This window comes from Choloepus didactylus, chromosome 8 (assembly GCF_015220235.1).
Source record: "Choloepus didactylus isolate mChoDid1 chromosome 8, mChoDid1.pri, whole genome shotgun sequence".
Taxonomy (NCBI): domain Eukaryota; kingdom Metazoa; phylum Chordata; class Mammalia; order Pilosa; family Megalonychidae; genus Choloepus; species Choloepus didactylus.
In genome coordinates, this window is record NC_051314.1 from 100,397,871 (window position 1) to 100,411,011 (window position 13,141).

Sequence of the window (13,141 nt, forward strand, 5' to 3'; positions counted from 1 at the left end):
CGTTGATATTTCTTATGTTGAACTATCCTTGCATGCCTGTAATGAACCCCCCTTGGTCATGGTGTATGACTTTTTTTAATGTCTTTGGATTCAATTTACAAGTATTTTTTTGAGAATTGTTGCATCTATATTCATTAGGGAGATTGGCCTGTAGTTTTCCTTTCTTGTAGCATCTTTACATGGTTTTGCTATTAGAGTGATGTTAGCTGCATAAAATGAGTTAGGTACTGTTCCATTTTCTTCAGTGTTTTGAAAGTTTCAGTAAGATTGGTGTGAGTTCTTTTTGGAAAGTTTGGTAGAATTCCCCTGTGAAGCTGTCTGGTCCTGGGCATTTAAATGTGAGAAGCTTTCTGATGACTGATTGGATCTCTTTGCTTATGATTGGTTTGTTGAGGTCTTCTATTTCTCTGGTCAGTCTAGGTTGTTCATGTTTTTCCAGGAAATTGTCCATTTCCTCTACATTATCTAGTTTGTTGGCATGCAGTTGTTTGTAGTATCCTCTTATGATTTTTAAAAATTTCTTCAGAATCCTCAGTAATGACCCTCCTCTTATTTCTGATTTTATTTGGGTCTTCTTTCTTTTTGATTTTGTAAGTCTAGCTAAGGGCTTCTCAATTTTGATCTTCTCAAAGAACCAACTTTTGTTTTTATTCTACTGTTTTTTTGTTCTCTATGTCATTTATTTCTGTTTTAATCCTTGTTATTTCTTTTCTTCTACTTGGTTTAGGGTTTGTTTGCTGTTCATTTTCTAACTTCTTCAGTTGTTCCATTAGTTCTTTGATTTTAGCTCTTTCTTCCTTTTTAATGTATGCATTTAGAGCTATAAATTTTCCCCTCAATACCACCTTTGCATCCCATAAGTTTTGATGTTGTATTCTCATTTTGATTCATCGCTAGCAATTTCTCTTGCTATTTCTTCTTTAATGCACTGATTGTTTAGTAGTGTGTTGTTTAACCTCCAGATATTTGTGACTGTTCTAAATCTTTCATGGTTATTGAATTCTAATTGTTTTCCATTGTGACCACAGAATGTGCTTTGGATAATTTCTATCTTTTTAAATTTATTGAGGCTTGTTTGATGGCCCAGCATTTGTTGTGAAGTAGGTTTTATGGGTAAGGAAGATGTGTTCAGTTTTTGATATGTTAAATTCAAAATGGCTGTTAGATACCCAAGTGGAGATAGGTAATTAGATAAATGAGTTTGGACACAGAGGAATAAGACATAATTATGGACAATAAATTAGAGATATAAATGAGGGTGGGGAAGTTGACAGCATGAGACTATGTAATCAACAGTGGAATGAGTGGATACTGAAGAGATCCAAGGACATATCTAGCTATGGGATGTCCCTAACTTAAGAGGCTGAGAGGAAGTGGAGAAAACAGCACAGGAGTCTGAGAGAGCATGGCCAGATGAATAGGAAGGAAACTAACAGTTGAGAGCCCTACAAGTCAAGTGAAGAAAGTAAATTAAGGAAGAAGGCATGATCAAGTATGTCAAATGCCAGTAACAGGTCAAGTAAGACTAGAACAGCTGAGAAGTCACTACTGAATTTAACAACATGGAAGTCTTTGGTAACCTTGATTAGTGCAGTTTCACTGAAACAGTGGAGGCAAAGCCCAACTGGTGAAAATCCAGGAAGGAATGGGAAGATGGGAAACGAAAACAGCAAATATAGAAAACTCAAGGAGTATTGCCACAAAGAGGAAGGTAAGAGGGTGGTAGTGGTAGGAGAAGTAAAATAGAGGTTTAAATTGGGAAAGTCATGGCAGGTGTGCTTGCAGATAGGTAAGCTCCAATAAGGAGGGAAAACAGGTAACTGTGTGGGAGAAAGAGGGAGAAAGGGAAAGAGAGAGCACATGCACGAGCAAGCACGAGAATGAATGCGAGAGGGAATGGCTGGAGCAAAGCCTTGAGAAGGTGAAAGGGGATGGATATGGTGCACAAGTGGAGGGATCTGATTTATATAGGAACATGAATAGGCAAGAAGAGTATATGGACTCAAGAGCTGTAGTTGGATAGATGTGGTTGGATAAGACTTGGAAATCTATGCCAATTGCACAAATCATCTCAGTAAAGTAGGAAGCAAGGTCATCAATTGGGATGAAGGATTGGGAGGGAGGTTTTGGAGGTTTGAGGAGAAAGGATGTGTAAAATAGTGATCTACTAATAAATTTAAAGTGAGACCAATCAGTGGAGACGTTTGAATTGTTCAGCTGCATGGGTGCAGTCATGAAGAAGACCAAATTGAATGAACCAAATACAACAAAGTTAGAGATTGGCAAGGGAATTGAGAGGCTGAAAGGTAGTGATTAGTGATTGAACACGGAATTTAAGCTGGGTAAGGGAGGAAGAGAGGACATGATGAGTTTCATGATGAGTTTAATAACAAATTGCTTACCCTCTCTGAACCGGTTTCCTCACCTGAAAATCTCAGTGCTTTTGTGAGGCTTATGAGAGAATGCATGCATAGAGCATACATAGCACAGGTCAGAGGAATGAGTAAACATTAAATCCATGTGTCTCCAATGAGGCTTCCCATCAGAACCACCTAAGGAATTTCTGGAACTGCTAATGACAAAGAACTTCTGAGGGTGTGACCACAGCATCATTCAGTTTAACGACTTCCCAGGTGATTCTAATGTGCAGTCAGGGATGCAAACTTTTAGGTCAAAAAGATCTCTATTGATTAACATTTATGTACTAAATGTTTCATATGGACCAACCAAGCACTGGCAATATAATATTGTCTCATTTAAGTCTCACAAGTTTTTAAAGGAAAGTTTGTGCCTAGGTCATGAACAGTAAGTGGCAGAGCCAGGGATTTCTAGCCTGGTGTCTTAAGACTGAAAGTTCTTCCTACTATAAGCTTGTTACTCCAAGGATGGTTTGAGTAGCAGCACCACCTGGGACCTTGTTAAAAGTACATCAACACATAAACCTGCTAACTCAGAATCTGCCTTATAGCAAGATCTCCAGATTGGCCTGCACACTAGTTTGCAAAACCTTGAACTGTGCCACTTTGGTCCTCTCCACATTTCCACTTTCGTCTAAGGTGGACCCAAATAAATCCTATTGATGAGCCAAAAGCAACATTTATTTTAAGGAATTGTTCAGATGATGCCAATCTTCAGAAATTGCTAATTAGTTTTTTAAGACCTGGGAAAAAAAACCTCTTAAAAAGGATTATCTCTGGAAATATTTTTACCTATGAAATCATATTCTAAGTGACTTATAGTTTCCTTTGGGGTAAGTGTTTTTTTTTTTTTTTATAATCAATAGCCAATAAAGTAACCGTATGAAACCCAAGGAGCCCAATGAAACATGCCATGAAATACTATTTGTATGATTCATAAAGTGCTTTTTTCATTATTTGAATGACCATAGGAATTTGAGATTCAAGTAAATTATCCAAGGTCACATAATTGGTAATAGCAGGGCTAAGACTCAAACCCAATTTCTTTGACTTCTATTTTCATGTTTGTTTCATTATATAAGACACAAGAATGTTGACAAATACCATAAGCTCTGAAGTAAAGGAATCGTTCCACAGAATACAGAGAAACACTGTTTTTTTTTTTGGTTCATGAGAATCTAGGTAGAAGCTACAGTCTGCTTACTTGAGGAAATTTAGCTTCTTCCACAAGCTTTATTCTTGAATGACTCTCAGGTTTTCTTTCGTTTTGTTGTTTTTGTTTTGGGGGTGGATGGACGTGTGAAGGGGTATCAGTACCTTACTGATATAAATTTTTCTGACCAAACAACCAAAAGCATTGTGAACTGAACATTTATAACCCTAGCTGAAATAACATCCAAGCCTTTAGAATTGATTTAAGGATGTGTTTATTTACAAAATACAAATGTTTAATATTTAATTGGAATTAAAGTGCTTAATATTACAATGTTTCCAATTCTTTGCTTTATGACCAAATATACATATGTTACACAATATATACACTATCTGCAAGTATTTTACATTCATACAGCTAGAAAAGAATTACTTTACATGTATAACTTCACATTTGGGTCAACTGTAAAATTCAGATAACATACCTATTCAAACTGATCAGTCAACAATTCAAAAGAAAAATCCAGATGACACCTATTCAAAAATATCAGTCCACTGTCACTCACAAAAATGCTAATTGGTAGAAGTTTTATATACAGACATGATTGTTTTGCTAATGAAGAGGGATGCCCCCAAGTGATACATTCCAATATCCATATACTGTGTAATACATAATACAATTCTATTATGATAATGGTTCCAACAGACTATTGTTTCTTCCCAAACCCTATGCAGTCTATGTATTTGGTATTCACTTATTAAAATATGCTATAATGAGATTTCTCAATTAATCACTAAATCTACCACAATAAATTACTATCATGTAACTTTCAGTGACCAACAAAGAGTGAACACTTGTCTCATAGGAGTCATGTGCTATTTAATCTCAAAACAGAAAAGACACCACATTCTGCCAAATGCTCAGTTCAGAAATGAGAAAAACATGATTGACTTTAGAGAGAGTTTACCCCCTCAGGAAACAGCACAGGAAATGGCCCAAGAGAATGAAATTATTTTTTTAAAGTCCAAAGGCAGAAAAATAAAAAGTATAACAAGACAACCAGGGTATAAATTAGAGGCCAAGGTCAAAGGCCTGGGCACAGTGGATCCCATCAGCATGCAGTTACATGGATTTATATTATATAGTTTTAAATCCCTTCTGCAGTTTAAATATCTTTTTATTAACATACATTGCTCTGATCTGGAGACCAGCAATCTCCTTCTGTCTACCTCTCTGTTGATTCTTGCTTGTTTCAGTTTGTAACCTTATTCCTCTCTACCATATCTGTAAAGAAGGCAGATTATCTTCTCATGACTTTATGATTAAGGGGCACGTATAAAGATGAATAATACATAAAAATCCATGTCAATACTTTGTTAAATTTAGTTAAAAAGAGAAGTTTCTATAAAAATTCATTTCTGTGAAAATTAACTTTTTACATATATACATACATATGTAAATTCACAGGAAAGGTTTTTAAAGCAGATCTACCCTAGTGGTCCATAGACATCACACTCATATTTTCTAAGTCTGGAGAATCTATAGTAGTTAGTAGTATGAAAATAAAAAGCAGTTTGAGTCTATTAAAATAGGATAACCATGAGTTAGAGATGTCAATACAGTCCCAAAAATAGGAACTGTTTAACTACACTGGCCTTCCTTTATTAATACATTCCTGAAAAATGCAGAATTTAATAATGAAAACATTAAGACATTCTTGCCTTTCAAAATAATTTTAATTGTTAAATACCATGTGCTTAATCTTAGACCTGCTAACATGACATGAACATTAGGTGATGTAAGAAATTTTAATTAATCTTGAATTCATCATGGCAAGGATGACTGCATAAAAATAAGAACTTTGTTCCCTAGAAGTTTCCCAAGATCTCTCCAGTTCAGAAAGGTCATCATTAGAGAGTTACCACAGATAATATGCTCAGAATAAGAACTTAAGGCTTTGAATATAAGAAAAAATGAGATTTAAAGTTTGAAGGGAAAAAAACACCCTGTTTCCACAGTGTAGAGATAAGAAAAAGTGAAACAGAATTGTGAACTTGCAACATATTTTTGAAAAGGTTTTTAGAAGGCATCGGTGATTCTTGAACAATCCTACAGTACCATGAAGTTTGTAGTTTTCTTTATACATTTATGACTAGTACAGTGTTCTTTTTAAAAATCCAAATGTGTATCACTTATAAGAAGAATGTACAGTTAAAGGATTAGTTCTTGTTCAAGTTCAGTAATTTTTTTTCAGATTGAGATATTTTTAAACAATTGGAATAGGTCACCCAGTGAACCTTTATGTTGAATTCACCTTCATGGAGAATGAAATATAGTTTCATATAGTAGTGCAGATGTGCTTTGTTTCACCATTCATTCCTCTTGCAAAAATAAAAACGCTTTTGATTGTTGTTTGAATCTGAGGAATAATGTCCGTCCTCCCACTTTCCCTATACTCAGCAATTTGAATTATAGTATTACTTCTAGGAAGTTAATTCTTTATATTCTTTTTTGGGTAGGGGCCTTTATATTAAATTTTCACTATAAAAAGTATACCCTGAAGAGTTTTATTGCTTGCATACATGACGGCATTGGAGATACCATTGTTATGAAAGTGGCTGGTGACATGTTTCATTATTAAGCCCCACTTAAAACCTGGAGATAAAGTCTGTACTTTATTACTTTCATACTTAACACCCCAAGTGGTAGACTTTCAACAAAAGTAAAATTTCAGGTTAAAAAATTGCAACATTTTGTAACAAATAGCAAATCAATGTTTTGAAGTTTGGAGGAAGGGCACCATTAAAGATGACTTGGAAAGCACCAAATTAGAAAAAAAAATAATTAAAACCCCTTTGAAAACTTGATTTTAATAGGAAAGGAACTTTTTTTTTTTTTAAATATTCAATTTGTCATGACTACTCAGGTGTCTCAAAGCAAAAGACAGATTATTCCTGTAACCAATCACACTTTGAGGTCGCTGGGGTAAGTGTTAATAAATGACTAAGACGATTCCTTTGCCTTTCTCCCAGTAAAAGTATGAGTGATTCTTTAGTGAGAGAGATACAGAGAAGGCTACTTCACTGCTTCTCTTTGTGCTTGGTTGAAGACTGTGGGATAGAAAGCGAACGATAACTAAAATTCTCTTCTAGCAGTGATGTTTCTAAAATAAAAAAAAAACTAATAAATGTTAGAGTATGATGAGCTCTTTACATAAGTATGCTTTCAATATTTATTGAGCCAAATTTGAGTGTGTCCATGTCACTTCTAGGAGAAGAACTTACTGGTAAGGAAAGTGTTATCTTCTTTGCTGTTCATAATATTTTTCAAAAATAATCTTCCCCGAATTCTTCTAATTGGCTTTTACATTTCCACTAGTCTATTCACATTTGCAACAACAACAAAAATCTTCCCCTGATAATCATTCCACATTTTTATTGCTTTTCTTTTCTTGAGATTAAGAAAGCCCTAGTACTATAGCTATAATTTAACCTTCTTGATTACCACTCCCAACACACTTGTACACACACACACACCCAATATTGGTACCTAGAAAAGAGAAGCAATGTAAAATTCCTTTTTAGTCTGTCCCTGATTTAATAGGGCCTAAGAAGCTATCTTTATCTCTTTTTGGTTCCGAGTATTTGGTTTAATGTTAATGATAATGGCTGGTATTCCTTTTAGGGAGGAAGGGAACCTAACCATGTCAGTCATAATTGGTTCACTTGCTCCTTTTATGTGGAAAAAAAAAATAGGCAATATTGACAATATTTCTTAAAGCAACAGTGCCCGAATAAATGTGTGGCAGTCTCAAATGCTGAGTAAAACTATTCTACCTTTAAGGTATAATTCTCAAAGGTCAAGGACAGTGGGGTCATTCTTGTGGGTTTCTAGTAGACTGATGCATTAAAAAGTGATAATGTCTGTGGCATGACAGGCTGAAGGAAAAAATTTGAGAAAAAGAGTATGTTAAGCAGTCAACTTAATGTGAGATTTTAATCACAAGTACAATATAAAGAAGAGCAGCCATGCAGAAAAGGAATATTTTGTCTATTAAAATTCCCCAGAGATAAAGGGAAAAATTTCTCAGATCCTCTTCAGTCATCTTGTACCTCCCGACATCAAAATATTTCTGAATATTGTGTATGTTTTCCCTCTCTTCTCTTGGTAAAGTGGTTTATAGATTTAAGCATAAACTTCCTTTACTATCGCCCCTCCCCCCCAAAACACAGACTATCACACATGAGTTCTGTTTCATATCTTATAAAAGAATAGGCCACATAGTTATCTTAAGTGTTCATTATATATAGTCCTCATTTAACCATGCTTGACAGTCTTATGGAATAGAAAAACATTACAATATAAGTAGATTTCATATGTACCAGTTCAGTGTTTGTTAAGGTCAGGTGTCCTATACCATTTAGATCTTGGTGAAAATTTTTGTGCATGCTGATATTAACTGCCACAACAATTATAGGGTTGTAAAAAGTAAATTAACCTTTGTGAACATGACAGTTGCAGTGAACAAAATGCACTGTTTCAGAATAATCAAGACTGAAGCATTATTTACTGAATCACCATCATATATTTAATTATATATTATTAGCACCTTCAAAGAGAGGCACTGTTTTTAAATAGGCACAAAACAAAAAAAAAAAAATAGTACTTTAAAAATACTGTTGGAATTCACTAATATAATCCCATGCCACAGAAATTACTGCTTTTTCTTAATATTATAAAAATATCAATACCCTTAGATGTCAATCAGTTATACTTTAGTCACCAAAAACATTTCTGAAGTTTAGAACACTGCTCATGTTCAAGAAAAAACATGCTTTATATGTAAAAAATAAATTAGAGACATATGAACTAAAGCTGATGAGAAAAGCATGTATAATATATAATTTATATTTAATACTATATACATATAAATTTGCTACACTTAAGGTATTTTATTCTTATGAGTATTTCTACAAAACAAGTATTATCTGAAGTTGAAAGCCTGAACACAATTTGTCTTTTTTTGTTTTGTTTTGAAAGTACATACATTATTTACACAGCTTGGGTTTGATAAACTAAATTAAATAAGCTAATACAGTAACCTAAGCTGTCACTGTATTTTTTTTTTTTTAACCATGGATCTATTTTGGCAACATGGAGGTATATCATTCAGTCACAAGTCCTACACGCAACGAAAAGATATTAAAGAATCTATTTTTTCCTTAAATGAAAGTGGCCCATTCTAACCTGATAGTGATGGAGTCAATTGATACCATTTTCTTCAAGATGAAACTACATATTCAAGGAATAGCTCATAAAATGCTCCATATTTCACATTATCTTATAACTTTATCGGTGGAATGGCCCTGCACATCAGTTGCACTAAAAGTACATAAATATAGGAAAAATAGTCTCCAAAAGATGTACTTATGAGCCTATATTTTTAAATATAAAGTGCTAAGAAATGAATAAGGAGAGCTGGGAATGTCTTGAGCTGTAAATTTTAAGACCCTACATAGTGGTTGATCCTGGAGTTCAGCATTCTGATTTTTTCTTAAGTTCAGGATGATCCTCCAAGGGGGCTGGATGCTCATGTGGAACATCTGGAGTCTCACCTGTGACAGCTAACAGGATGATTTTCAGCCACTTCTGTTTCAGTTCCTCACTGTCTGCAGCAAAGCTGTGCACAGACTTGGACTGGGTCAGTTTGAAACTGTGTGGCAGGTCAGCACTCCTTGGCATCTCATCTACCAAATAGCCGAGAAGTGGAATGGTGGCCTGGGCTCTGACATCCTAAGGAAAAAACGTCATACATACAAATGTGAGGTGTATGAGCTTGCTGTATGAGGTCCTTTGTGGTTGGATTCTTCAAAACATCTTTTCCTCCCACTGGCTGACATAGACTTTCATATTGAGCTGCCTCTGGGCAGAGACTGTGAGCCCAGAGCTTAGCACAATGCCTACACAGATGAGACCACTGATGACGATGACTTAATGAATTAAGGAATGAGAGCTGACACCCAAATCAGGTAGGACTCATTGAAACTACACCTCCTCTCAGTGAAGGAGCCCACTGAAAGCCCATTCAGCTTTCCATTCATTGAAAAAGGGAAGAAAACAACAGTTACCCAATTGTATAAAACCAGCAAATGTTAGTGATTTCATTATCAAAGTCAGTTTGATTTGGTGACTCATTCATTCATTCATCTATTTATGGATAGGGAAAAAGTTATAAAAAAATCAATGAAGTAGAATAAAATATGTACCCGGACATTTTTAGTCTGTATCAAAAATAAAATTTTACTAGCCTTTAATGTAGGATAAAATATAACAGGTATATTAACACTTAAATTTACAGGTTGAATGCATAATTGTTTCAAGTATGGTTTATTTTTGAAGTTCAACACAATCCATACTACCTCTCTTTCAGGTATCCATCCATTCAGCAAAAAGACAGTCTTTTCTTAATACTGTGTCCTATCACTTAAAAGACTCACTTCTCCCTCTTGCATTCTCTCTCTGCCTCTCCCTCTTCTCCTCAGGTTCTATTCTATTTCAACTCCCCTTTTCTCAAACCCACTAAATAAGAATGAAAGAAGAAAGGGGACAAATAATCCATAGGGTGAAGAAAAATACTCATGATCAAAAGAATCAATCAGCTTAATTAATCTTAAATTTTAGTTATTCATTATTTTTCAACTTGAGTGAAACAGTGAAACTTTCTGAGCTCTCTTGCTCTAAGGAAGAGCCACTGAAGGATTCTGAGTTCACTGCCGACTGGCCTGCCTCTGTCCTTGATGCCCTGTTACTTCAGGCAGGTGGGGTTTAGATACCTGTGGAGCACCATACATGTACAGCACAAGAGGGTCTTGCTTGGGGATCACACACCAAGCTTTCTGCCAAGGTTTTGACTTCTCCATATACTGAAGAAAGCTGCACACCACACTGTTTCCAGATACCTCTGCTGATTCAGTCTAGAAAATTGTAATGGAGAGTGGGAGAGAATGAACACAAATCATATAGAGAAGGGATTCAATTTGAGGAAACATTCATAAACTATATTGTGTATGTTTAAAATCTTGAATTATCCAAGCAAGTTTCACTGTAATGATTAAACATTCATCAAGATCTATCACTAGCATTGGAAACACTTAAGCCAACATTAACTGTTTATATTAATTAGACCTTGAATTTAAACCCAGTTAACACTTATTGACTGTTTACTAAGTAGGCACTTCTCTTAGCTTGCCACATATTTTATTATTCATCTTCATGTCAGCACTGAGAAGCTACTACTTGCATTAAATCTGATGCTCAAAGTTTAAAGACTTTCCCAAGATCACACATTTAGTAATTGGCATGTGAAGATCTGAACACAGGCAGTCTGATCCAGAGTCTGAACTTTTAATCTCAATGCTATACTGGCTCCAACTACATAAGGATGTAATAGCAAAACGACACAAACTGAATAGCAATTCTGTCATAGTGCCTCAGATAAGTTTTTTTTTTTTTCCCCTAGTTCCCTGGAAAAATAAGCAATCCTGTAGCAACATTAAAACTGCTTACTACATAGGAAAAAGCCTCGTGTTTTTAGTTAAATACAAATAATAATGGAGCAGTTTTGAAGCACAATGACCTATGTGTTTGTGGCTTCTGTCATATTGGAAGTAAAGTGATTGGATAGCAAGAATGCTGGGTTGATGCTGGCTAAGCCATGTTTACTGATGTCTTTCTCAAAGTCATGGTGCTGCCTAATGATGGTCCAACTTAGAATTTGAGCTCCTGGGTCCAGTCATCCTCAGGGTCATTCCTTACCCTTCCCTCACTCTGCTCTGTTTCTTGGTGGTGGAGGCAGAGCACTGAACTCTGTAGGTTGCATTTTCAATGCTTTTTTTTTTTAATTATTAAAAAAAAATTCCAAATGAATGCTCCCACTTATCCCCCTTTCCTTCTCCATGTAACCTCTAATATACTGTCTCTGCAAAGTTACTATTTCCAGTCATCTCCTATATGTGATATTATACAATTTTTGTCTTTAAGTGCCTTGCTTATTTCACTGAGCATAATGTATTCAAGTTTCTTCCATGTTGCAGCATCTCATAACTTCGTTCTTTTTATGTCCTAATAATATTCCTTTGTGTGTATGTACCACATTTTATTTATTTGTTGATGGACACTTGAGTCACTTCTACCTTTTGGCTTTGTGAATAATGCTGCTATAATCATTGGTGTACAAGTATCTGTTTGCTTGTGCTTTCAGTGTCATAACAAAGAATTCACTGCTGAATCCTGGGTCATTGAAGATTTGCCCCTATGTTATCTTCTAAGAGTTTTCTATTTTAGCTCTTATTTTTAGGTCTTTGATCCAATTTGAATTCATTTTTGTATATACTGTGGATATGCAATTTTAATCTTCCCAACACCATTTTGTTGAACAGACTATTCTTTCCTCATTGAATGGACTTGGCACCCTTGTCAAAAATCAACTGACCATAGATATGTAGGTCTATTTCTGGATTTGCAATTCAGTTCCATTGGTTTATTTGTCTGCCTGTAATAGACAACCACACCATTGTGATGACTGGAGCTTTGTTGTACAATGTGAAATTGGATGTGTGAGTCCTTCAACTTTGTTCTTTTTCAAAATTGTTTTGGCTATTTGTCCTTTGCAGTTTCATATGAACTTGAGGATTGGTTTTTCCATTTCTGTAAAAAGGCTGCTGAAATTTTGATGGGAATTTTATTGAATCTGTAGATTGCTTTGGATAATATTGACATCTTGATATTAACTCTCCCAATCCATTAGCATAGTATATCTTCCATTTATTTAGGCCTACTTTAATTTCTTTGAGCAATGTTTTCTTATTTTTTCCATGTACAAGACTTTTATGTCCTTGGTTAAATTTATTTCTGGGTATTTTATTCTTTTAGATGCTGTTGTAAATAGTTTTCTTGATTCCCTCTTTGGATTGTCCATTCTAGTGTATAGGAACACAACTGATTTGTGTGTTGGTCTTATTACCTGCCACTTTGCTGAATTCGTTTATTGGCTCTAGGAGTTTTGTGGGTTTTTTTCCCAGGATTGTCTATATACAGGATCATGTCATCTGGAAATAAGGAAAGTTTTACTACTTTTGATTGCTTTTTCTTGTCTAATTGCTCTGATTAAAACTTCTACTACAATATTGAATAGCTGTGGTGAAAATTACATCCTAATCTTAGGGGGAAGCTTTCAGTCTTTCACCATTGAGTATAATGTTAGCTGTGGGTTTTCATAAAATGCCTTTATCATGTTGATAAAGTTCCCTTCCATTCCTAATTTTATGAGAGTTTTTATCAAGAAAAGGTGCTGGGATAAATCCCACTTGATCATGGAGTATCATCCTTTTAATGTACTGTTGGATTTGCTTTGCTAGTATTGTATTGAGGCTATTTATTTGCATCGATATTCAAAAAAGGAAATTGGTCTGTAATTGGTCTTTTCTTGTGATGTCTTTATCAGGCTTTTGTATCAGGGAAATGATGGCCTTACACAAAGAATTAGTTGCAATAATTGGCTTTTTGAAAGCCA

General features: G+C 34.9%; 1 protein-coding gene across 1 annotated transcript in view; it reads right to left on the reverse strand.

Moving 5' to 3' along the window:
- Positions 1-3,827: 3,827 nt before the first annotated feature.
- FGD4 (FYVE, RhoGEF and PH domain containing 4) overlaps positions 3,828-13,141 on the reverse strand; it is a 224,280-nt gene continuing 214,966 nt past the window's right edge. Inside the window, 2 exon segments of the mRNA XM_037846493.1 lie at positions 3,828-9,363; positions 10,404-10,544. Of these exon segments, the coding sequence (XP_037702421.1) occupies positions 9,106-9,363; positions 10,404-10,544 (399 nt within the window). The 3' untranslated portion in view covers positions 3,828-9,105.